Source organism: Aulonocara stuartgranti (assembly GCF_965226115.1).
Source record: "Aulonocara stuartgranti genome assembly, chromosome: 16".
Taxonomy (NCBI): Eukaryota; Metazoa; Chordata; class Actinopteri; order Cichliformes; family Cichlidae; genus Aulonocara; species Aulonocara stuartgranti.
The window spans coordinates 36,574,613-36,598,789 of NC_138952.1; the positions used below are offsets into that span (position 1 = coordinate 36,574,613).

At 49.0% G+C, this 24,177-nt stretch overlaps 1 protein-coding gene across 2 annotated transcripts; it reads right to left on the reverse strand.

Moving 5' to 3' along the window:
- Window positions 1-1,491: 1,491 nt before the first annotated feature.
- On the reverse strand, window positions 1,492-24,160 carry LOC309690680 (uncharacterized protein; the record flags this gene model as incomplete). Of its 2 annotated transcripts, none has more annotated exons than XM_082507923.1 (10): window positions 1,492-3,414; window positions 4,985-6,692; window positions 6,803-6,944; window positions 9,307-9,416; window positions 9,580-9,782; window positions 9,860-9,987; window positions 11,019-11,130; window positions 13,012-13,101; window positions 14,606-14,706; window positions 19,765-24,160. In XM_082507923.1, 9 exons carry the CDS (start codon window positions 24,158-24,160, stop codon window positions 4,985-4,987), a joined length of 6,990 nt encoding a protein of 2,329 aa, XP_082364049.1. In that variant the 3' UTR covers window positions 1,492-3,414. The 2 variants fall into 2 exon arrangements, with proteins under 2 accessions (XP_082364049.1, XP_082364050.1); XM_082507924.1 differs by having other exon boundaries at window positions 1,492-3,417.
- Between the last annotated feature and the right edge of the window lie 17 nt (window positions 24,161-24,177).

Consider the following 24,177-nt stretch of genomic DNA (forward strand, 5'->3'; position numbering starts at 1 on the left):
CTGTTCGGTGAGGGGAATCCTTGGTAGGACCTTCTATTGTCAAGCATTTGAGTTTTTGTGAAACAGCGTGGTCGTGGTGTCACGCTGAGTTCCCATCATTCACCGTGCAGCATGTTCACAGCAGATATATCGAACAATTATCTGGTAAGTTATTGGACAATGACACATTTTGTTGTGTAGCCTCTGTGGATGTGACTGAAGTGGAAACTTTCAGCTTTAATTCAAGGGATGTTCATCGGTTATGGACTTTAGGCAAAGGATAGATCCAAATGTCAAAAACAATACTCTTATTTAAAATTATGTTCTGAAAAGAAATGTGTCAAAATAAAATTCCTAAACAGATGAAGATATATTTTTGTTTAAACCCTTGAAATGAAAGTGATTAAAGCCTGCAGTTCAATCATTTCAACAGGTCTGTTCATAAGTAACCGTTCCTTTTGAGCAGGGGCTCGTCTGTAGCAGCACTGTAGACGTTGGTAAGCACTTGTCCTTCATGCTTTAGGTACTTGGGGTGTTCAGAGACAAGAAACACAGTGCATTTGTTTGGACACTCGGTGATCCCGGAACAGACCCCATCATAGCTGTAAATGGGTTCTTCATGCTCTGAGACCAGCACAAGAGAGCAGGAGACTCTTTTTGTACAGTGGATCAAGCAGCTATCACACGGGCTGGCATTTAATATGTATTCTGATGTTACCGAACTCTCCCCCACTTTCAGTAATGAAGACCAGCAAATTTACAACCAGCTCTGCTACAGCTCAAAAGTGAGAGAAAGGTGGGAGACAATACTGGTGTGTGGGGATCCTACATCCCTGTACACCAGTGTTAAGGAGAGGAATGCTTAATGACAGGTTATGGTGGATTTTGCAAAAAGGATTGAAATGGCTGTGGTGAAGTGCAGTGGTACAGGTATCAAGAACGAGGGTGATGCACAGAGCAGTTGTAAATACAGGGGGATGAAGTTGACGACAACGGGAAAGACTTGCTTAAGAAGCAACGTGACAGTGAGCAGCAGTATGGCTTCATGCTGAGAGAAAAGCAAGCGTACCAACAGAGAGCTGTGGAGAAGGTCTGAAGGAGTTACGCTGTCTCTTTGTGGAGAAAGGATGTGATTCCGATTAATTAAATAAGCAAGAAAATAACAGCAGTAAACATTTTACTACTAAGTATCATTTTATGGGTTGGAAACAAATGTATCTGGTAGACACTGGTGCTTCAACACCCAATTAACTAACCAGTTTCGTCTTCGTTTATTTTACATATAGTGTTACATTAAACGTGGCCAAAATTTGTCCATGAGCCAAGACGTCAGGCTTAAGACGACTATGTGGTTGCACAGAACCCCAATATGCTAACTAGCTGATCCCAGGCACACAGCTGTGGGTGTGAAAACACAAAAACTCAACCCACTTGCTGTTCAAGCCTCCAACCTCTGGCACGTGGCTTAAAGGCCAATGAGATCAAACAGTTGTAAATAAGCTGAACACAATGTTCGTACTTGCACACATATTTATGGACATTAGACAAAAGGTAATTATTTGTTAAACTTGCATATAGTATGACAAAATGAAAGTAGATTACATTGATTGTTTTTACAAAGAAGGCACGAGCAGAAAAGGTCAAAACTGCAGCACGACTGAGCCAAACATGTGGCTCCGGGTTTTTCATAGTGGCTTCAGTCCGCATCAAAGTCCAGCATCACAGGCCTCTCGTGGGCTCGGGGGCCTCGGTCTCCACAGTCAGTGCTTCACGCTGGGAGTGAATGTTTTCATCACGGCTCATTCGACACAACACAGGACGCAGGAAAGAGAAACTACAGACTTTTAGTGCGCTTTCAATTAACATTGTATGCTTTTCATATTTAAACACTGCAACAAAACTCACTTCCAAATATAAACATGACAGATTCCCGCTGTGCAGCAGGAATAAGAAGCTGCCTTGTTCATGCTGTTGCTGCTCAGGTGACTGGAGATGATGTTTCATGTAGTGTGAATATATTACAGATGCATCAGAGGAACACAATCAAATCAAAGAAGGAACAAAGTGGACGAAACAGTAAACATCTCCACGTTTCACTGAAAACACTGGCACATTTTCATTTTAGTTTGCCTGGTTTGCATTGAATGAACGTTGGATGCACTTAAAGATCAACCGTGTTCGATACGGTATCTCCTGTAGGCACGGCTTCCCTACCACCGAGGAACTTGGACAACAACCAGGAAGATTTATTTGATTTGATCTGCGTTCTACAACAAGGCAAAAAATAAAAATAGATAAGAGATGATTTCAGCTGCCTGTTCAGTGAGAAGGCACAGAGAATCTAAAGGGTTATACTGGATATGGCTCAGTTTTAATGTGTTTATTGTCCATGCTACATCACAATAATGGAAAGGGGAGCAAAGCTGCTGCATATCCAGCTGGACGCGTCTCATAAAGCATGTATGAATGAACTGCAGGTAGCACGTCCTTTGAACCAGGTCAGAAGTCCATTCTATTAATGAGCTGTGATTCTAAGAAATACCTAAAACTGTCTCTAAAACTTAAGTTGTTCGCTACCTGTTGTCCAGGTGTGCAGCTCCCACAGGTTTGTAACACTTTGCAGTGATACATGCTTCGACTTGAACGTCCGTACAGTTACAGCGACTCTAATGTCCCCCGGTTCCCCTAGTCATTTCCCATTCAACCACACCCACATCGACTCTGGTCCAGCAATGCTTGTTTTTTACGTTTTGGCGATGACTTCATGAAGTAATGTTTGAATTTCTGCAGCAGCCTCCAAACTCACAAAGCTCTGCGTCCTGGAACAAACTCTCCATCATTTACGCTGCACACAGCAACACACATGTATGACATAATAACATGTGCAGACCGTTTGTTAAACAAACACAACTAGTATCACGTTTATGCACTCAAGCCCTTTAAGGGTTTTATCTAAAGTATCCAGATTACATATTGGAAGGTACTGCTCGCTGACGTTTATGCTGTTTTATAATAAATTTGAAATTCATCCCAACTTTATCAGAATGAACATACTTAAACATCATGGCTCTAAATAACATCTTTGGCTGTTTGTGTCCTACCTGGTCCGAGCTCCACCATAGTAAATGCACTTGTGGCTTCATACTTCATTATTATCATAGTGTATCTTCACTAAAGCAACAGCTTTTAAAGACGACAGAGGCCGGACAAAGCGTATCTGATACAGAGGGATATAAAACACAGTAACAAGTGTACGTGTGTGGATGTGTGGATAAGCACTGATACAGGCAAAGATATGCTGGGGTTTGTCCTTCTCCAGCAACTGTAGCACCAGCAGCAGCGGCACGGAGGCGTGTCTCCATCCCATCAGGTGTGTGGCTGCATCAGAGAAAGTGTGAAGGAAGCTCTGTTGTGCTCAGCGGGGCTCGAGTCGTTCTGCTGGACAGACAACAGGATGCTCAACCATTACACCGACAAAGACACTCACAGCAGAGTCAGTCAGGTCGTTTTGGGTGGGACTCTCTGACCTTTAACACCAAAAACTACATTCTCTTGTTATATTTCTTTATCGCTGCACATATTAGCAGAAAAACACAAACTTTTTGGATAAAATAAAAATATAAAGATTGCAAATAGAGCAGATACCCAAGGCCTCACTTAGGAAACAGATACAGGTGATAATTTCTTCAGATGCAGAACATAGAATCATTAAAATGACGAAACATATTGTTTCTGTCTGACATTATGAACAGGAAGTCGGTCCAGTTAAAAACAGGAAGTAAGAACACAACAAGAGTCACGTCCCAACAATGACTCTTCTCCTCTCAGAGCGAGCGCATCGAGGGAGATGCAGACGGATCATCTGCTCACAATTTAATTATAGGAAAGGTTTGCAGCTGGATTTTAAAATCAGGAGTATCAGAGGGCTCAGATCGCCACCTCAGCATGTTTACGTGGGGTTTGTGTGTCCCAGGCCTTATGTTGTCGGGTTGCTTTTCCCCCTGGGAGGGTCTCCCAAGGCAAAATGGTGAGTGTCTTTAGCCTATGTGACTCGGCCTGAAGAGGATACATGCCCACCTGTAGACCCACAGCCTGCAGGAGGCACAGTGTGTGTCGGGCGACAGCCAGCGGCAGAAGCCCTAGGTGACCAATCCCCACTATCGAGACTGGCGACTGGGACTTGGAACCAGTTTGGTGGTGAAGGAGCCTGAGCTGGTGTGTGAGTTTGAGAGGTCCTAGCTAGTTACAGCAGGGTTTACCTCAACGCATGGTTTCACTCTGAAATCAGCCTCCTGAAAAGGGGCTGGACTCCAGTCTGGGGTTGCCCTCGATGAGAGGGGTCAGGTCCTGGAGCAAGGAGTTTAAGTATCTCTGGGTTCACGAGTGAGGGAAGAGAGGACAGAAGTCAGTGACATGATTTGCATGTCACTGACTGAAATAAGTCTTTGGCACCCACACACTGGTTGTGTGCCCAAGTGGCTCGCAGACTACAATCAATCAGTCAACCAATCTTACCCTACAGATACTCCCAATCTTAACTTGTTATGTGCATAGACACCTGTCCACAGAATCAGCTTCTTCCATCCCAACCTCTCCACTACCATGGGCAAGACAGACCATCCGGACTGGGCTACAAGACCATCAGCGAAACGCTTGGTGAGAAGGTGACAGCTGTTACTGTGATTACTAAATCAGGTCCCCTCCGTCTGGAGCTCAATGCAAAGTCATTTCCTGTGCAATGACTTGCATTGAGCAAAGTCATGGGATGAGGATGATCATGGAAACCGTGGTGGATCAGCATTAATCCACACTTGTTAAAATGTTATGTGAAGGCAGTTGGGACCACAGTTACCGTTGGTAACACAAACCTCTCACTGCCAATTATGCAGTTCCTCCAAAAAAGCCTCCTACATTCATACATTTGACATTTCGATGACGGGACTCAGGGCCACCTGCTAATGCTGTAGTACAAGCTGGGGGTGACTGTTCAGTTCTGAGTGCTTACCTATATGTGCTTGTTGCTTTCTAGGTAGTGCTGAATGCTGTGTGAGTGCTCTGAGGAAGGCACATTGGGGGGAACAATTAGAGCCCTGAGGTTCTGCAGGTTGATGGCTGATGCGTCCACCGCAGGCTCACTGTGGTTCCACTGGGAGTAGCAGGAACCTTGAGGAGGACTCTGATCCAAAGATGTGCCAGGCACCTTGAGGCTTGAAGGCTCAGAGATGGACAGGATGTCTGGGTTGGAAGAAAACATGCAGCTGCTGGGTGCAGCTGCCTGGTAACCTGCCAGCCCTCCCTGCTGTGTGCCATTCAGTCTGGTGCCATTCCTCGGGAAAAAAGTAGCACGGGTTTGGTTTGGTGAATTTTGGCTCTGCAGTGCTGGCATGGTCTTGTGTCCATTTTGCATCATGCTAGCATGAAGCAGCTTTTGCTGCTGGCTCTGTGGCCACTGCTGAAGAGGAAGGTTGTGCTTGTCAAATGGAAGACTTTCCTGCAGGCGAGGTGAGGAAAACTGAAAGGGAATATTAGGTGCACTGGAGGAAGTAAAGTCTTGGCAAGGAATCAGTGGTGGCACACCGTCCATAACAGTGGGTGGTGAACTGTTTGGTTGGGGAACAGAGCTCTGTATGTGACAACTTCCTGCCATTACAGGTGCCTGCAAACTGCTTTGGTGTGGCAGAAGATGGTTGGACTGCTGGACTTGACCAGAACTGTCCTGACGGAAGCCCATATGTGCGACAGACGCTTGGTCATGGGACTGAAAAGGAGCTAAAGAATTACCAGCTGAGATGTCAGGGACAGTGAGATCAGGCAGCTCAATAGATGGGCTGAAGATGTCATGGAGCTGGAGCTGCTGAAGAGAAGGCAGGCTGGGGTCAGGCCGGGGACCCCGGTGAGACAGCATCTGGGCGCTTTGCCCTGATGCCACTGCTACACTGACCGCATCCTGTTGGTGAACGTAGGGGCCTTTCACCGGAGAGTAAGTGCAGTCGGGGCTGGGTGCCTGTAATAACTGTGGCTCGCAGAGATCAGAGGCTGAGACGAGGGCAGCCTGAGTGAAGGGCTCCTGCTGATGGTTGCTGATGGCGGTGAGGCAGCTGGGAGGGACGGTGTCCAGACAATCCTCGGCTTTCTCCTTAAACAAAATGCTGTCGATGTAGTCAAATACATCGCTGGCGACGATGCTGTCCAGATCAGAACTGACCTTACTCTGCGAACCCTCCTGTCCTAATCTCTTCAGAGCATTTTCCCACTCTAAGAGCTCGGCGTTATCCACCTCCAGTGTTTGCAAAGCTGAATAAAAATCCCCACTCTGCACCATTTTTTCAAAGCTGCCGATCACGGCCGTGACGGACTGCTTGGCCTCCTCTTTCACCACAACAGGCTCACTTGTTGTGACCGTTGCCTCGCTCCCCTGCCACGCATCACTGACAACGCTGACCAGGGCCCTGCTGTCCATGAACACTTGATCCACAGGCAGTGGGGTCTCCACAGTCTGGGTGTAAAGACTTTCATCCTGACTCAAGAAGCAGTCCAGCAAAGAGCCAGGCACCACGTCCTTCTTCATGTCATTGTTGCTGAACACTTTATTGGACTGATGTTGCAGGATGTCCATGGTGGGGCCGGTGTTATAGAGGGTGGCCTCTCCTTTGGTGAAGCTGAAGGGAAGCTGCAGGCTCCTTTGGCGCAGATACTCCTCACCCTCAGCGTTACTGGAACAACCAGACACAACACAGTCCATCACCAGACAACCTCTTATTCTTACAGTGTCACGTGACTCTCTGATTTCATCCTTTAAACAACCAGTCGAGGGGACACTCACCTTATAGCTTTCTGATATGCAATGATAAATTCAGGTCTCCCTCCTTTGTAGATGATCTTGGCATTGGACTTCACCCACACCCAGCTGCCCGGTTTGCTGAGGAGCCTGAACACAGTCAGCCCAGACTCTCCTGTTTTAAGCACTGACACACAGGAGAGGGTTCACAGTGAGAGAGGAGGTGTGCTCGTATTCATGCTATATGAAATCCTATATTAGGCAAGAATGGGAAACCAAACAACAGCAGCTGGTCTCCTGCGTTCATGTTAAAAGAATGTTGTCCTGTCACAAAAATATAAAATTCATAATACAGTGGGGCAAAAAAGTATTTAGTCAGCCACCGATTGTGCAAGTTCCCCCACTTAAAATGATGACAGAGGTCAGTAATTTGCACCAGAGGTACACTTCAACTGTGAGACACAGAATGTGAAAAAAAAATCCATGAATCCACATGGTAGGATTTGTAAAGAATTTATTGGTAAATCAGGGTGGAAAATAAGTATTTGGTCACCTCAAACAAGGAAAATCTCTGGCTCTCACAGACCTGTAACGTCTTCTGTAAGAAGCTTTTCTGTCCCCCACTCGTTACCTGTATGAATGGCACCTGTTTGAACTCATCATCTGTATAAAAGACACCTGTCCACAGCCTCAAACAGTCAGACTCCAAACTCCGCCATGGCCAAGACCAAAGAGCTTTCGAAGGACACCAGGAAAAGTATTGTAGACCTGCACCAGACTGGGAAGAGTGAATCTACAATAGGCAAGCAGCTTGGTGTGAAAAAATCAACTGTGGGAGCAATCATCAGAAAATGGAAGACATACAAGACCACTGATAATCTCCCTCGATCTGGGGCTCCACGCAAGATCTCATCCCGTGGGGTCAAAATGATCATGAGAACGGTGAGCAAAGATCCCAGAACCACACGGGGGGACCTGGTGAATGACCTGCAGAGAGCTGGGACCAAAGTAACAAAGGTCACCATCAGTAACACACTACAACGGCAGGGAATCAAATCCCGCAGTGCCAGACGTGTTCCGCTGCTGAAGCCAGTGCATGTCCAGGCCCGTCTGAAGTTTGCCAGAGAGCACATGGATGATACAGCAGAGGATTGGGAGAATGTCATGTGGTCAGATGAAACCAAAGTAGAACTTTTTGGTATAAACTCAACTCGTCGTGTTTGGAGGAAGAAGAATACTGAGTTGCATCCCAAGAACACCATACCTACTGTGAAGCATGGGGGTGGAAACATCATGCTATGGGGCTGTTTTTCTGCCAAGGGGACAGGACGACTGATCCGTGTTAAGGACAGAATGAATGGGGCCATGTATCGTGAGATTTTGAGCCAAAACCTCCTTCCATCAGTGAGAACTTTGAAGATGAAACCAGGCTGGGTCTTCCAACATGACAATGATCCAAAACACACCGCCCGGGCAACAAAGGAGTGGCTCCGTAAGAAGCATTTGAAAGTCCTGGAGTGGCCTAGCCAGTCTCCAGACCTCAACCCCATAGAAAATCTGTGGCGGGAGTTGAAAGTCCGTGTTGCTCGGCGACAGCCCCAAAACATCACTGCTCTCGAGAAGATCTGCATGGAGGAATGGGCCAAAATACCAGCTACTGTGTGTGCAAACCTGGTAAAGACCTATAGTAAACGTTTGACCTCTGTTATTGCCAACAAAGGTTATGTTACAAAGTATTGAGTTGTATTTTTGTTATTGACCAAATACTTATTTTCCACCCTGATTTACGAATAAATTCTTTACAAATCCTACCATGTGGATTCATGGATTTTTTTTTCACATTCTGTCTCTCACAGTTGAAGTGTACCTCTGGTGCAAATTACTGACCTCTGTCATCATTTTAGGTGGGGGAACTTGCACAATCGGTGGCTGACTAAATACTTTTTTGCCCCACTGTATATATGTTTTTAAAACCCTGTAACATTTAAAAATGAGTCTTTTTTAGGTTTTTGTACTCATAAACATTGATTCATGTGTGTAGATGTCTTATGTCCGTGCCTAGAGAATCCCACAATCAAACCTAACCTATGTAACTGTTTAACATGTGTAGATGTCATTTTTAATCGTCTTTCGTCCTCCCGCCACTGCTCTCTCCTCCCTCCTCTCATCCTCTGAACTGAAGTCCGAGCTCTGTCACCCAAACGCGTATAAACATCCGCATTTATTCCAGATGTCACAATCACTTCGTTGTAATCTCCCGTCCCAGCACAGCTGACGATGCTCCAACTAAACGACCACACCAGGTTATAAAGTTTGTGTTCGGCTCAAGTCACAATCACACTTTCCCTCTGATACAAAGTTTGACTATATTCTTGCAAATGAGAGTTCATTCACTAAATATTTACGCCCAACAACGTCAGACACACGTCAAAGACAGTTTCAGACTAAGACGAGTCACGAGCAGCTTCACGGTCTAATGCACGATCTCAGTCTGCAGTAGCTGCGTTGCAGCATGTCATTTGAAGGCTGACTTTGAATTGCTAACATACTGCGGATGTGGTTGTCGGCACAGTGCATCATGTCAGCTGCGTGGATAAACTGGTATCCGGAGCCTTTCATGCACAGCTCAATCTCGGAATAGCCCAGCACGATCTTCCCCCTGGAAACAACAAATGGTGGAGTTATGGCCAGAGGAATAAAATTCAGTTAGCGGTAAAGCTGACTCCACCGTGACTGAGGATGGTGTTCTGAGACTTTAAGTACTTTAAGAGCAAATATATGAAGAATATAAAAAACACACCAGCCCAGATAATTTGCTGTACCTGCTATCGATCCCTGTGGGGGTGAAGTCCAGCTTGTGCTTGGTTTGAAACAGGAGCAATTTAGCTCTGATCTCCACGATGGACGGAGGCTGCACGGGCATGGCGATGGCGAACAGGGCCAGCTGAGGTCTGTGACATGCCCCGTTGTCCCTCAGCAGACTCTGGCCGTGGAGGTACTTCAGTCGCCCCTGGAACTTGAGAGCCTGGTTAACACAAGGAAATGAGATGTATTTTTTCTTTTTTTCTGAGCTGACCTTTAACCTTCAACCTTTAAACTAACCAGAAAGCCCGAGGAATTGTCCAGCAGGCAGCGGAAGCGACACACGAAGCTGCGCTCCAGGAAGGAAGAGTTCTCCGGCGGGAGGTGCTCCGGATTGTGCATGACTGTATTACCACAACTCTGCAAGACTGAGAAGGCAGGTGAAGCTGTTACTGCACGACAGAAGAGTCTGATGTGAAGCTCTGATCTACGCCATAACAGCAGAGTGACTCTGTAAACAGGAGCCAGGTCAGGCAGCGCATCAGGGTTTGTGCAGAATTGTTGCATGCATTGAAATTGTACTTGTGGAACCTTGTGATAGACAGGGTACATCCTGCCGCCTGTCCTATAACAGCTGGGACGAGCTCCAGCCCCACTTCAGCATGGATGGATCAATGACAGGGACGGCTGGAGGCCACGTGCTCATACGTGGTCATACGTGGTCATACGTGTGTCATTGGCCATAATTTGTACTTCAGGCACTCAAATGTTGTATAAAGCCAAACAAAAATAATACTGGGTCACACTGTGAGACGATTCCTTCCAATCAGAATCAACACTACTGAAGTGTATCTGTAATGGTATACGGCCTCAGTGCACATGTGTAACATGCACATCTGTCAAGGCACAACATACTTAGTGAATATAACACTAAATACACACACACACGTGTTTGGATTTAACAGGAAGCCAGTACAGGAGAAACCTGCTCTCTTTCTGTCAGGACTCCTGCTGCAGCATTTTGGATGAACTGGAGGCTTTTCAGGGAGTTTTTACTTCCTGATAATAATGAATTACAATAGAAGAAGTAATAAATGCATGAATTAGCTTGGATGTTTCTGATTATCTGTTTGAAAATGCTACACCGCTTTATTCTGAAGTTATCACATTCACAAGATTTTCAGAAATCTTGACCTCTGACCTTGAGGTCACAGGAATTCAAACTCGTCCCAGATGTTTAGCAGCTACACCTGTGGTATCTGTTTGAAACTTGCACGCTGCCTCGTTCCTGAGTTATTGCATCACTAACTTGGGTTCCACACCATCCACACCACCCGTGGGAGACGACAGCAGTGATACCTGATTGGCCTTTTACGACGGAGAGGTAAAAAGGTTATCTGATAGGATGTTTGGAGCAAAGATGTTGATGCATGTACACGTTTGCTTGAAAAGCACTCACCATCCTTGTCGGCTGCAGCGGGTGGGTTCAGAGCAAAGTGCAGCTGCTCTCTGAACGTGCTGCGATCATCAGTGTGGATGAGATCAAACACACTCTGATGCACCACGTCTGACTGTTGGCAGAGGAGCACAGCGTCGGTCAGTCAAGCTGCACAGTTTAAATTTGGCTTATAAAACATGTGAACAAGGCATAAACACAATGGATGTCACCATCTGTACAGAGTAGGACTGTAATTCACATGCTTGGATTTATAAATGTTCCAAAGAGATTCAAAAATATTATTTTCACATGATTATTTTATTGTATACTGATGAACTCTAATATTGAATGAAGCATTTCTTTGAACTCGATGTGCTGTTCTCTTGGCTCGGCCTCCTTCAGCACTGCTCCAACAGTGAAACCTCACAGGATGGAGGTGGATACTAACTTCATCCACTGACGTCTGAAACTTCTGGCTGCTTCCTTTAGGGGTCGCCACAGCCTCGTCTGCCTCCCTGTCCTCAATATTCAGCATTCCCTGCTTGGTGCAGCCACTATTCCTGCCCTGCACACCTGAACCATCTCAGCCTTGACCTGGACTTGCCTGCTGTCCAGGATGCTGTCCATCCCGCTCCCTGTAAACCTTGTAAATCATCAACTGTTGCTGCTATCCTTCAGTGTGCCTGTAATCTCTTCTGTTGTTTTGGGTGGTGGACCCTCGATAACTAGACTCATCCAACGTTACTACCACTGCTCCTCGCATCTTTAATCAAACACAACATTTAAAGTAGGAGGTGTTTGTGTGACTTCTGCATTTTAAAGTGCAAGTTCACACTCAGACCAACTTATCCAAACACCAAAGTCATAAAATAAAATAATCCAAACCCCTCAGTCTGTGTTCTCCTTTGTCTCCACACGCCGTCAGCAGCAGCACATGAACACAGCCTCCACATACTGATTTGTCTCAGTTATCCATGGCAGTGTGTGGCTTAATGCTGGGCTCACACTGTGCGATTTTTGGCCCATTTTGAGCCGATTTTTGAGTCGTGCGACCGTTTTGGTGATTGGCCTGATTTTGGCCTTCATCGTGCATCGTGCATCGTGTAGTATACGTGGGGTAACGAGACGCGATTAACCCCTCACGACCAGCTCCCGATCATCAATCGCTTGGTCGTGAGGGTGTCACCGCAGTTTGTCACACTGCGCACGCGCAAACACAAATGTCAGCGAAAAAGACGGCGTAGCACGGCGGTGCAGCGTGTGATCTGGACACAAGCGATGGAGGCACAACCTGTAGAACCATCCGAGCCTTTTCGATGTGGCCTCACAAAATTATCACGACCACAACAACCATGAAAATAGTTGGATCTACACTGCTGCTCAATCACAGCTGGCTGATCAGTGTTTTTCATTAGCAATTTAGCAAAGTTGATGGTGGTGGTGTGTCTGTGTGAGTGAAAGACAGAGAGGGAGAGCGAGCGACAGAATTTCTGTTATAACCTTCATGTTATGGAGGCACAGTGTGAGCACTCAGGTCGCATCAGAGCATCGGGCCGTATAATGTGAGACCTGCATCGTGACCTATGAACTTCTAACCCCTGCGTGTCAATCGTGCAGTTTGAGCAGGAGCTGAATCGCGCGACTGAAAAAGTCGTACAGTGTCTGCCCAGCTTTAGCCTCTGTCTGTGCTTTGGTGTGTGCTCTCCTGCTGATTACAACAGCTACACACTGACAGCAGTCTGTTCTCAAACCACTCAGTCAAACGGTTTTATTTTTAACATCACAAAGAAATTTGTAAAGAAGCTTTCCTGCAAATATACAAAATCCATTTACCTCCTTCCTGAGAACTTTTAATCTCTTCATGAATGAAATCATCTTTGAAAACAGTATTTTGTATTTACGGGTTATTTAATATTCAAATGTGTTTGATGATGTGAAACAACTACTTTTTAATGGCACTGTGTGTGTGTGTGTGTGTGTGTGTGTGTGTGTGTGTGTGTGTGCAGTGACTCACCTGGTGGAAGCCCAAGTAGTCCTTGATTGTGGGGGAGGCGTAGAACACTAACCCAGCTGACGTGACCACCATGACGAACCCGTTCAGAGCCTGTACAGACAACACAGTCGCTGATGACACAAACATCCTGCACAAGTTCAGAACATTCACTGTGTTCTTCAGCTAAATCTCTCAGCACATCGTACACACACTGTCACGCTGTGCAGCAGTATCTTTGTGTGAGGCTGGAATATGGGCTCACAATGTGGTCATAAATATTTTGTACTTGTAAAAAAGATTTGTGTGTGGACTTGTAACTTGTAACCCTGCAAGTTACAAGTTACAAGTACGAATTTTGACCCTATTTTTCTTCCTTTCATCTGATTGGCCAATGTCATGTCAATCACAAATGTAACTATCCAATCAGAGAACAGATGGGTTTGGCTGTCGGAGGGGCGCTTTTTTTGAACTGAAAAATAGGGTCAAAATTCGTACTTGTAACTTGTAACTTGCAGGGTTACAAGTTACAAGTCCACATACAAATCTTTTTTACACACAAATCTTTTTTACAAGTACAAAATATTTATGACCACATTTTGAGCCCATACATCTGTTCTCTGATTGGATAGTTACATTTGTGATTGACATGACATTGGCCAATCAGATGAAAGGAAGAAAAATAGGGTCAAAATTCGTAGTTGTAACTTGAAACTTGAGTGCAGAGTTTCACACATATTCTTTGGCTCCACACACAAATTCTTTTTACACACACAAAACTGATTTACAAGTACAATTTGAGCCCATACTGGGAGAGTCTCATGTTGTGGGTTTTGTTTTGAATGCATCACAGAGCACAACGTTGTGTCGTTTCAACCGCTACAGTTTGCTCTACCAGATCTGCTGAAGTCGTGTTTGGGCCTTTTCAATAAGCTGACATGAATGTTAGCCTGCTGTTATTCCACATTACCTGGATTATATCAATATTCACACTATACAAAGATTAGCAGCATCACAGTGATGCATGTGTTTTACATGTCGTCACACTGATTTGTGTTTGTGTGTGGACTGAAGTCTACGTTTGTGAGTTCTCAGAAGTTCACAGGAGTTTATGCTTGTGGATCATACTCTAACATCTGGATGCTTTTGGAGAAAATCTCTATCCACTGGTTTCTATCAGGAAGCACAAAGCGTAACACGTTTTGGCACGTTCACCTGTCATAACGTCCTCATGACTGGACAGACGTGGATTAGCTCCACACAAAACACAACTATGACACAAACAAACAGAGGCTGAGTGTGTTTGTGCACCTGCCAGCGGCTCACCGATCACTCAGGACCAACACTGTTACTGTGCTCGTCTGTCAGCGTCATGACTCTGGCTACAGAGCTGTTTATCTGAACCAGACTCACATACTGCTCTGTAACACCACACGGGGTCATTTGTGATGAAGTTATCAAAGCAGTTTTGTTGATTCTACGTGTGCACTGAAATGAAAATGATTCTAGCTTCAAAATTAAATGAAAAAACAAAAAACTGCTCAAGGTTTAAAGTTGGCATTACGCAGTAAAACTGGCATGCAGAGGGACGTTCATAATGAAAGCTCCTGAGTCTTACCTGGAGCAGCAGGTCGCCCTCAGAGAGGGCTGTAGCGTCCATGTTGTTGTGCCCGTTCAGCCCAGGAAACATCACGCTGCTTTTGCTGTTCTTCATGGTGGCTGCATCACAAAACATTGGCAAAGAACCGAGGGAAACAGGAATCAGCTGACCATCAACAGCACGACCAGTGACTTAATGCATTCATTTGAGCTGCTGTAAAAACCACGGCAGCAGCAGAGCTAGTTCGGACGACCATTTCCAGGTAGAGAAACTTGGCAATGTGTCCGTTGTGTTTTTGTGACATTAGGAGTGTGTGCGAGGCGCATGCATTGCAAACAGATAAACCAAAGTGAATCTGAACATGTCGTATCATGTTCAGATTCAGAGAAGTTCTCTTATTGTTCAATGAAATTTAAACATGTGCAGCTAAGCTTCCAATAGCTGATTGTGATGCAAGCTTTAAGCTATATCATGCTAATAACATATGCAATTAAAAGTTCAAGTTGGTTCCACTCTGCATCATGAAACTAGACTCTTATACTACATTAACAGGCTAATGGTGACCTGTGGAGCCTGTCCTGGGTGTCACATCATGCTTTTGCAGCAGAAAAGGCAAAGCCACATTTTTGGCTTTAGCAGAGGTCCAGTTGCTGGTTTCTCTGCCAGAAAATCGGTTTTCCCATCACTGGAAAGCTGATCTGGCAGGCTGCATATCCACACACACAGACACATTTATGCATCTGCCTGGGGGACTTTTAGCAGGCAACAGCTACACTAATGCTTCCCTTTATCTGGACAGCCACTGCACGATACGGCCTCTCTCACTCTGGTCGTCCAGTCCTGCTGCACAGATCTTTTGATGAGAGAAGCGGCCCTTGAGCGCCACCCCGTCGCCTCACGTGGACTCACGTAGCACATACACAAACACTCTGACCTGCACAGCCTGACTTTTACACAAAGCTCAAGACCTGACATGTAATGAAAGCCACACACACAACCGCTGCTAGCAGAAAATGTGAGTCTCACGTGTGGCTGTAGAAGCTATCAGACAGACAATCATGCTAACTGTATTAGAAATAAACAGACATAATTCATTTGTGCTTCTTCAGCCAAACATATACACAAACAGCACACTGTTGTCCAAATGTGGACCAGCCACCACATTCCTCCAACACTTTTTTCCTCCTAATTCAGTGTTTGCGTGAGTAAGTAGGCCTCTTTGTGGCGTCTGTTTGTTTTCATTCGAGCTGTGTGAACTCTGCGTTGGGTTCTCGTGTTTCCATCGCTAACAGCTCAACAGCTCATGGCACTGTGGAGCGTCCTGACAGCCCTGTGAGGTTGTGCAACAAGCATGTCTATAGATGCTTGACCACGTCTTAGGAAACACTTCTGAGGGGGCAGTGAAAGAAGAGAAACACAGATTAACATTAACATGCATGTACAGTCTGCACGTGTACAGCCACCTTGAGACTGTGCAGATATCTAACAGTCAGAGGTGCCCTGCAGTCGTGAGCAGTCTACGGTTTCTCAGCCTTCCTCTGAGCCCAGGCACAAAGACAGCTGCAGGGCAGTGACAGGAGTTCTTTCACGCTGCCGGTGCTTCCACTGAAACCCTGAGAGCTCTTTGGACAGGTAACCTCAGCTTGCTCATTATACTTTAGCACTGGCCCTGGGCCATCGGGCTTTTGCTTAGACTGAACCCTGTGACGCGAGTGCACGTTTGAAATGTACTAAGCTGAATGATCACAGTATAGCTTTGCATTCTGAGCTGTAAAACCAAATGAAACGAGTGCTCTCTGTGGCGTCAGCTCCAGTTAGAAACAACAAACCAGCAACTGGCCCGAGCGAACCAGAAGGATCCGTCCTGCAGCTTCCCAAATAACACTGACTGTTATGTCCGTGACTCCGCCTTACTGCGAAAACCAAGACAGCACCAAGACAGAGCGAATGATAAACCATTTTATGGCTCTTCTTGTTTTCGCAGGCTACAGTGTAACGTGACACCATGACAGCGCCTGTTTCAACATCAAACTGCAGCTTCCTGTTTAACTAAACAGACTGGCTAAGGTCCACTGTACCTCTGATGGAAGATCCATGTCTGCCGTTCAGGGATGTGCTAGCCTTTCATGCCTTTGCTCCGTGTGGTAATTAAATAACTATGAAGTCTGAATATTCAGGACACAGAACACCTACATCAGTGAACAGTGACAGCTCTGGAAAGAACAGCAAAGAAAGGGCACTAAAATAAGCCAATAAGACTAAATAAACAACTGAATTGGATTGTTGAGCATGTAACGTGTACTTGAGAGTAACAGCATGAAGTGGAGGCACAGTGAGGCTAAGGGGAGAAAAGGGAAATGCAGTCACAGTTGGAGGTCTGCCAAACTCAGAGTAGTAGTATAAAGCATGCCAGCAATGCATATGGGAATATTATCTAGATTTGAAAACATTTAGTTCCAGTAGATCCTGTACAGAGATCTCTGTTCTCACGCAGATGTGCAGGAAAGGGCAGAGCTCGCTGCGAGGAAGCCAATTAGCTGGATCACTTGGTCCAAAGGTTCATCCTCCCATCACGCCTTCGATCAGTGCACCCATTTACCTCCCTGATTTTAGGGGGAACACCTGGCCTCTATCGCTCAGTGTCAGACTTCAGTGTGATCCCAAAAATGAAGCTTTGGGTGGAAACAGGTTTGCTGAGCGCACTCACAGTTTAGAGTAAATTGTGGGATGTGCTAAATACCATCACGCCGCCATGAAGTTATGCAAATGTCACCATTTTCAGACCTGATAAAGTACAAACAGTAAAAATGTAAGAAGTGGAGAGCTTTGAATCTTCAATCAGCTGTTTGGGTTTATTAAAAATGCTTCACCCCAGCCAGGTGTTTGTGCTGACGGGTGCGTAACGCTTTCTTTAATACCTCAAACCACACAGAGAGAAAACAACCCTGAACATCTATAAACGAGGTACTCCACACTCAAATGACACAAATGAAATCAAACCCAACACCAGACTTAACAAGAGCGATATAGTGAAACAACAACAGCTCAGGATAGCCGGTGTAAATGGTAAATGGTAAATGGCCTGTATTTATATAGCGCTTTACTAGTCCCTAAGGACCCCAAAGCGCTTTACATATCCAGTCATCCACACAGTCACACACTGGTGATGGCAGCTACATTGTAGCCACAGCCACCCTGGGGCGCACTGACAGAGGCGAGGCTGCCGGACACTGGCGCCACCGGGCCCTCTGACCACCACCAGTAGGCAACGGGTGAAGTGTCTTGCCCAAGGACACAACGACCGAGACTGTCCGAGCCGGGGCACGAACCGGCAACCTTCCGATTACAAGGCGAACTCCTAACTCTTGAGCCACGATCGCCCCGATCGTAAGAATCTGGGGCCTCAGCTGTGCTGAGGTGTTCGTCAGCTCCACGATGCACTTTGGCCACAGCGCTCAAAACAGGGTTCACCACCATCACAAGGTCCCACAGCTGCAGTCTGGACGCTCCTTCTGCCACTTTGCACGGGTTTTAAGAGCAGAAGGGTTCACTTTCTTGGGGTAACTTTGCTAGGACGTCCACTCGTGGGAGAAACTGTCTCCAGAGTTCAGAAAACATAACACAACAGGACATTATGTTGACTGTGCCAGGTGTTTTCACCTCATTAAGTGCAATGAATCAACAGTTTGAGGCAACACAGCAACAGCAAATCAGATTGAAGCAGTTGGATGCTGCTAGAAGATAAATGCTTCAAGTATGGACACATGTTATGATCATTATGACCTCTGAAAGCTAACTGACGTTTACATTCTTGGCAGATTTGAATCACAGTGCTTAAATAAATGTAATAACACATGTTCTATGTTTCTGGTGTCCATCCAAACTCTGAGTGGGACAACAGCCGATGCTGGGGGAGGACATAAATAAGCAAATGTCCTCACAGAAAGCCTTGGTGAGCTCAGGCTGACCAGCAGAGACTCTTGTGGGTATGAAGAGAGATGTAGCGCTGCGCTCTGAAGAAGAGGACAAACCTTCAGAGAATGGAAAAGATGGAAACTGCTCTGCCAGAGCTGAACGAAGCACGGCCACAGACTTCCTCCTAATGAGCCCACCAGGACTGAGACCAGACCGGTCTCCTCAAAACTGATTCTCTCGTCTTCCCACGTCGTTCCTGCTGTTGCAGTCACGTGTACAGGTGTGTGTTTACATGGTTAAGACATCACAAATACCAGATGACATCACATTAAAGTGCACCACCTCAACTACGATTGCTAACAGGCCTGGATGTTTTCAATCAACTTGGAAACTGCATTTTTCTCGGTTTTCTACCAGCACAAATATGCAGCGAGCAGCACAAATATGCTCGCTGCATATTTGTGCTGCTCGCTGCTGCTGCATATTTGTCAGCAGCAGCGAGCCACAAGCCTTCCAAAACATCGAGCCCTGCTTCACGAAGTCACGCTATGAGGCCGGGGGCCCAGCTTGTTCAGGGAGATCTGCAATCACCAGGCAGCCTGATAATGTTTCATGATCATGTCATGGAAACGGCCCCTAAAACTGCCTGTTTCTTTTTCCTCTAGGCCCTTTTCTTTGAGCCAGTGTTTTACTTTGGTTTTACAGGATCCGTATCTTAAATCCTCGGCATGTCACCACTTGAACGCTCGGGCTCCGCACTCATATTTTGACCAGGACAGTCTCCGTTGATGACGAGAAAAAACTGCTGCTGACTGAAAAATCTCTAAGGTCAAAACTCATGCAGGAGTCTTGGTTTCAAAGAGTAACACGTTTGAGTTTTCTTTCATGATGCAACCCAACACTTCTTCACACAGACCTTAACTCTGAACTACGAGCTGTATACTCAGCACAACATCTGCCAGCGATGAAGAGCTCTGCATTCCTCTCAGATGTTGATCTGAGTCAGGTATCGACTCCGATCAACATCTGCATCAAACTGAAATCAAAATCAAACTGTGGAATACACCAGGCACAAACACACGCACACGCAGGTATGTACTGCCAAATTCCACATTTACTTGTTTGTTTACACAGCTGACTCAGTCGCACAGCCTGACAACTCACGAGCCCAGCTGATCTCACGAGCCGCTCCTCCCCGTCTCACTATAAACACAGCGGAGGGAGACCATCATTAGTACATAAACACCATCAGCTGTTCTTACCGGCCTCGCAGCGCCGCCCTGTTGAGCCTTCTGCTCCACTCCTCCCCGGCAGCTGCGCCCGGGGCCACGCCTCCGCCACACACTCCCACCGCCCGTTCGAGGCCGGGGAGCCGTCCGGCCGAGCCAACTCCCCCCCTCGCGAGCGAGAGAGGAAATCGGCCACCGCCATCTGTGCCCCCGGCCTATGGATCACCTTGAACTTAAAGGGCTGCAACGCCAGATACCACCGGGTGATCCGGGCGTTGGCATCCTTCATGCGGTGGAGCCACTGCAGCGGGGCGTGGTCCGAACAGAGGGTGAATGAGCGTCCCAGGAGGTAATAGCGCAGGGAGCCGACTGCCCACCGGATGGCCAGGCACTCCTTCTCCACGGTGCTGTACCGGCGCTCGCGCTCCGCTAGCTTCCGGCTGATGTACAGGACAGGGCGGTCAGCTCCCCTCACCTGCTGAGACAAAACGGCTCCCAGCCCTCTGTCCAAGGCGTCAGTCTGCAGAACAAACGGGAGGGAAAAGTTAGGAGTGTGAAGCAGCGGCTCCCCACAGAGAGCGTTTTTCACTCGCACAAACGCCGCCTGGCACGGCCCCGTCCACTGGACCAGCTCCGGGGCACCCTTTCGAGTGAGATCGGTCAGGGGGCTGGTTAGCTGCGCAAACCCCGGCACGAAGCGACGATAGTAACCCGCCAACCCCAAGAACCGTCTCACCTCCTTTTTCGTCCTGGGGCGCGGGCAGGATGCGATAGCCGCCGTCTTCTCCACTTGTGGACGCACCTGCCCGCCCCCCAGGTGGTACCCCAGATACTGCACCTCCCTCCGTCCAACCGCGCACTTCTTCGGATTGGCCGTGAGCCCCGCCCCCCTCAGGGACTCCAGGACCGCGGCCACCCGCAGCACATGCTCCGCCCAGGTGCCGCTGTGGATGATCACGTCATCCAGGTAGGCGGCAGCATACGCCGCGTGGGGACGCAGTACCCGGTCCATGAGACGCTGGAAAGTGACCGGGGCCCCGAACAGGCCGAACGGGAGTGTCACGAACTGGTACAAACCGTACGGAGTGGAGAAGGCCGTTTTCTCCCTGGCCTCGGCAGACAAGGGAATCTGCCAGTAGCCCTTGGTTAAGTCCAGCGTCGTGAAAAAGCGGTCCAGGAGCTCGTCGACCCGAGGCATGGGGTAGGCATCAAAGCGTGACACTTCGTTCACCCTGCGATAGTCGACACAGAACCGTATAGACCCATCCTTCTTCGCCACCAGAACGATGGGGCTACACCAGGCGCTGTGCGACTCTTCTATTACTCCCATCCTCAGCATTTCCGCCAATTCCCTCTGCACGATTTTTCGCTTATGCTCCGGGAGCCTGTAGGGCCGTGAACGCACCGTCACGCCGGGCTGCGTCACGAAATGGTGCTTGATGAGGGACGTCCGGCCGGGCAGGGGGGAGAACACGTCCGCAAAGCGCTGTTGCAACGCGACAACGTCCGCTCTCTGGGCCTGTGTGAGATGGTCATCACAAGGGAGGGAGGCGGGAATGATAGAATTTGGCACCTCAGGCCCCAACTCATCTCTCTCCTTAACCAGGCTCACCAGAGATGCGGTTTCAACCTCTCTCCACGCTTTAAGGAGATTGAGGTGATAAATCTGCGCGGCTCCTCCCCTGTCCAACCGAGCGACCTCATAGTCCACGTCCCCGACACGCCGTGTGACCACAAAGGGACCTTGCCACTTGGCAAGCAACTTCGAGCTGGAAGAAGGGAGTAACACAAGCACTTTATCTCCCGGTGAAAATTGCCTGAGTCTAGCCCCTCTGTTATACAGGCGCTGCTGACGCTGCTGAGCCTGGAGCAAATTCTCCCGTGACAACCTCCCCAAAGTGTGGAGTTTTGCTCTCAGGTCCAACACGTACTGTATCTCATTTTTGGCGGGGCTCGGACCGTCCTCCCAGCTTTCTTTAATCAGGTCGAGCACCCCACGTGGCCTCCTGCCGAACAGCAGTTCAAAGGGAGAAAATCCCGTGGAGGCCTGGGGCACCTCCCGCACTGCGAATAACAGAGGGTCTAGCCAGCGATCCCAATTGCGTTCATCCTCGTTAATGAACTTACGAATCATGGACTTTAAAGTCTTATTCAGCCGCTCCACCAGCCCGTCAGTCTGAGGGTGGTAGACGCTGGTCCGAATAGATTTAATGCCCAGTAATTCGTACAGTTCCTGCAGTGTGCGAGACATGAACGACGTGCCCTGGTCAGTCAGTATCTCTTTCGGGATTCCGACTCGGGAGATGACCTGAAACAGTGCCTGGGCCACACTCTTAGCCGAGATGGTGCACAGCGGAACTGCTTCCGGGTACCGCGTTGCGTAATCCACCAGGACTAACACAAAGCGGTAACCGCGTGCACTCCGGTGAAACGGCCCGATGAGGTCCATGCCGATGCGCTCAAACGGGACCTCAATGAGGGGGAGAGGGCGCAGAGGCGCTCTCGGTATGGCCGGTTGATTAACAAGTTGGCAGTCCGGGCAGGACGCGCACCAGCGGCGCACATCCGCTCGGATGCCAGGCCAATAAAATCGGGCCGTTATTCGCTCCAGAGTTTTCTCGTATCCCATATGCCCTGCCATGGGGTTATAGTGGGCCGCCTGGAAAAGCGTTTCCCGGCGGCCCTGCGGCACCAACAACTGGGTGTGTGTTTCCTCAGTCTGAGTGTCACGACTCACTCGATATAATCGGTCATTTAATAAGATGAAACGTGGGTAGGTCTGCGCGGCCTCAGGGCACACCACGTGACCATCAATAGCCATCACTTGGTCAAAGGCTGAGCGTAGGGTGCCGTCACGAGACTGCTCCAGTGGGAAATCACCCATGGGGGACACTTCCGGGGCCGGCGGGACGTCCCGTGAGGGACCCGCCGGCTCCTCCCCCCCGGAGTCGGTGTCGGACGACCCCGCGTCACCGCTGAATGCCGCGCACATGCTACACCCCGCTTCCGGTCGTGATCGCACCCCCGCGTACTGCCCCAGTAGCTGATGAAACCCCGGCCAATTGGTACCCAGAATCAGGGGGTGCGACAGGCGCGGGCTAACCGCCGCCGTTACCCTATGTGTATGGCCCTTGTATTTTAGCAGCAGCGGCACTATGGGGTACCGGTGCACATCACCATGAACACACCTCACCTCCACCCACTCGGCCTCCAATAATGCCCCGGGGCGAACCAAGCCTTGGTGCACGAGGGTCTGTGTGCAGCCCGTGTCCACCAACGCTTGGCGTATACCCCCTCGAGTCCTTACCGGAATACTGTATGTCCCTCCTGGACCGGGGGAGGGTGCTGGGGCGCCAGCAACGCGGAACACCTGCCCCACTTCCATAAGCGGACAATCCCTCCTCAGGTGTCCCGGCTGCCCACACTTCCAACACTCCGGCCCCGGCGTTTGTGCTGCCCTCCGTGGCTCGGGGGCGGCTCCACTCGGCTCGGTTCCCCTGGACGGCACCATTGCCGCGAAAGGGTTAGTGGGGCTCAGCGCCGGCAGCCGCTCTGCCTGCCCTGGTGCCGGCACACGGCGCCTCGGGGCCGGCACTGGGGCCTGTTTGTTCGGCCTCCCTCCGGCGTCCCCGGACTCCCCTGCTCCAGCGGCAAGGTGGTCCTCCGCCAGCGTCACCGCTACCTCCAAGCTTGCGGGCCGGTGGCACCGGACCCATCTCGCCGTCTCCGCTGGCAATCCCTCCGTGAACTGCTCCAGCACCACCTTGTCCACCAGCTTCGTCTCGCCCTCCGATGTTCCCGGCTGCAGCCAGCGCACCGCCGCGTCGCGCAGCTGTCGGGCCCAGGCGAATGGTCGGTCCGATGTAGCCAGCCGACAGGCCCGGAACCGCCGGCGATGGTCTTCGGCGGTGAGCCCCAGCCTGTCCACCACCGCCCGGCTCACATCCAGGAAGCTGCACCTGGACGCCGGAGGCAGACTCAGGGCCGCTGTTTGTGCTTCCCCAGACAGCAGGGGGAGCAGCCGCGGAGCCCACTCCTCCCGCGGCCATTGGCACGCCTCCGCCGTGGCACGGAAGGTCTCCAGAAAAATCTGTGGGTCGTCCCCGTCCCCCATCCGGGGCACCGTCACCGACAGTGGCGAGGGCTTCGGCGTGGCAGCGGCCCCGACCAGCCGCTCCAGAACTTGTGTCTGTCGGTCCGTCTGCTCCCGCAGCGCGGCCAGGTGGGCACGCTGGTCGGCCGCCTGATCTCGGCTCATCGCCGCCATCTCCGCCAGCATCTGCGCCAAGAATTGCAGGGGCTGGGCGGGTGGCGCGGTCTGTGGGTCGGACATTTCCCCACCGGCACTTTCCTGGGTTTCGGCACCACTTGTGGAATACACCAGGCACAAACACACGCACACGCAGGTATGTACTGCCAAATTCCACATTTATTTGTTTGTTTACA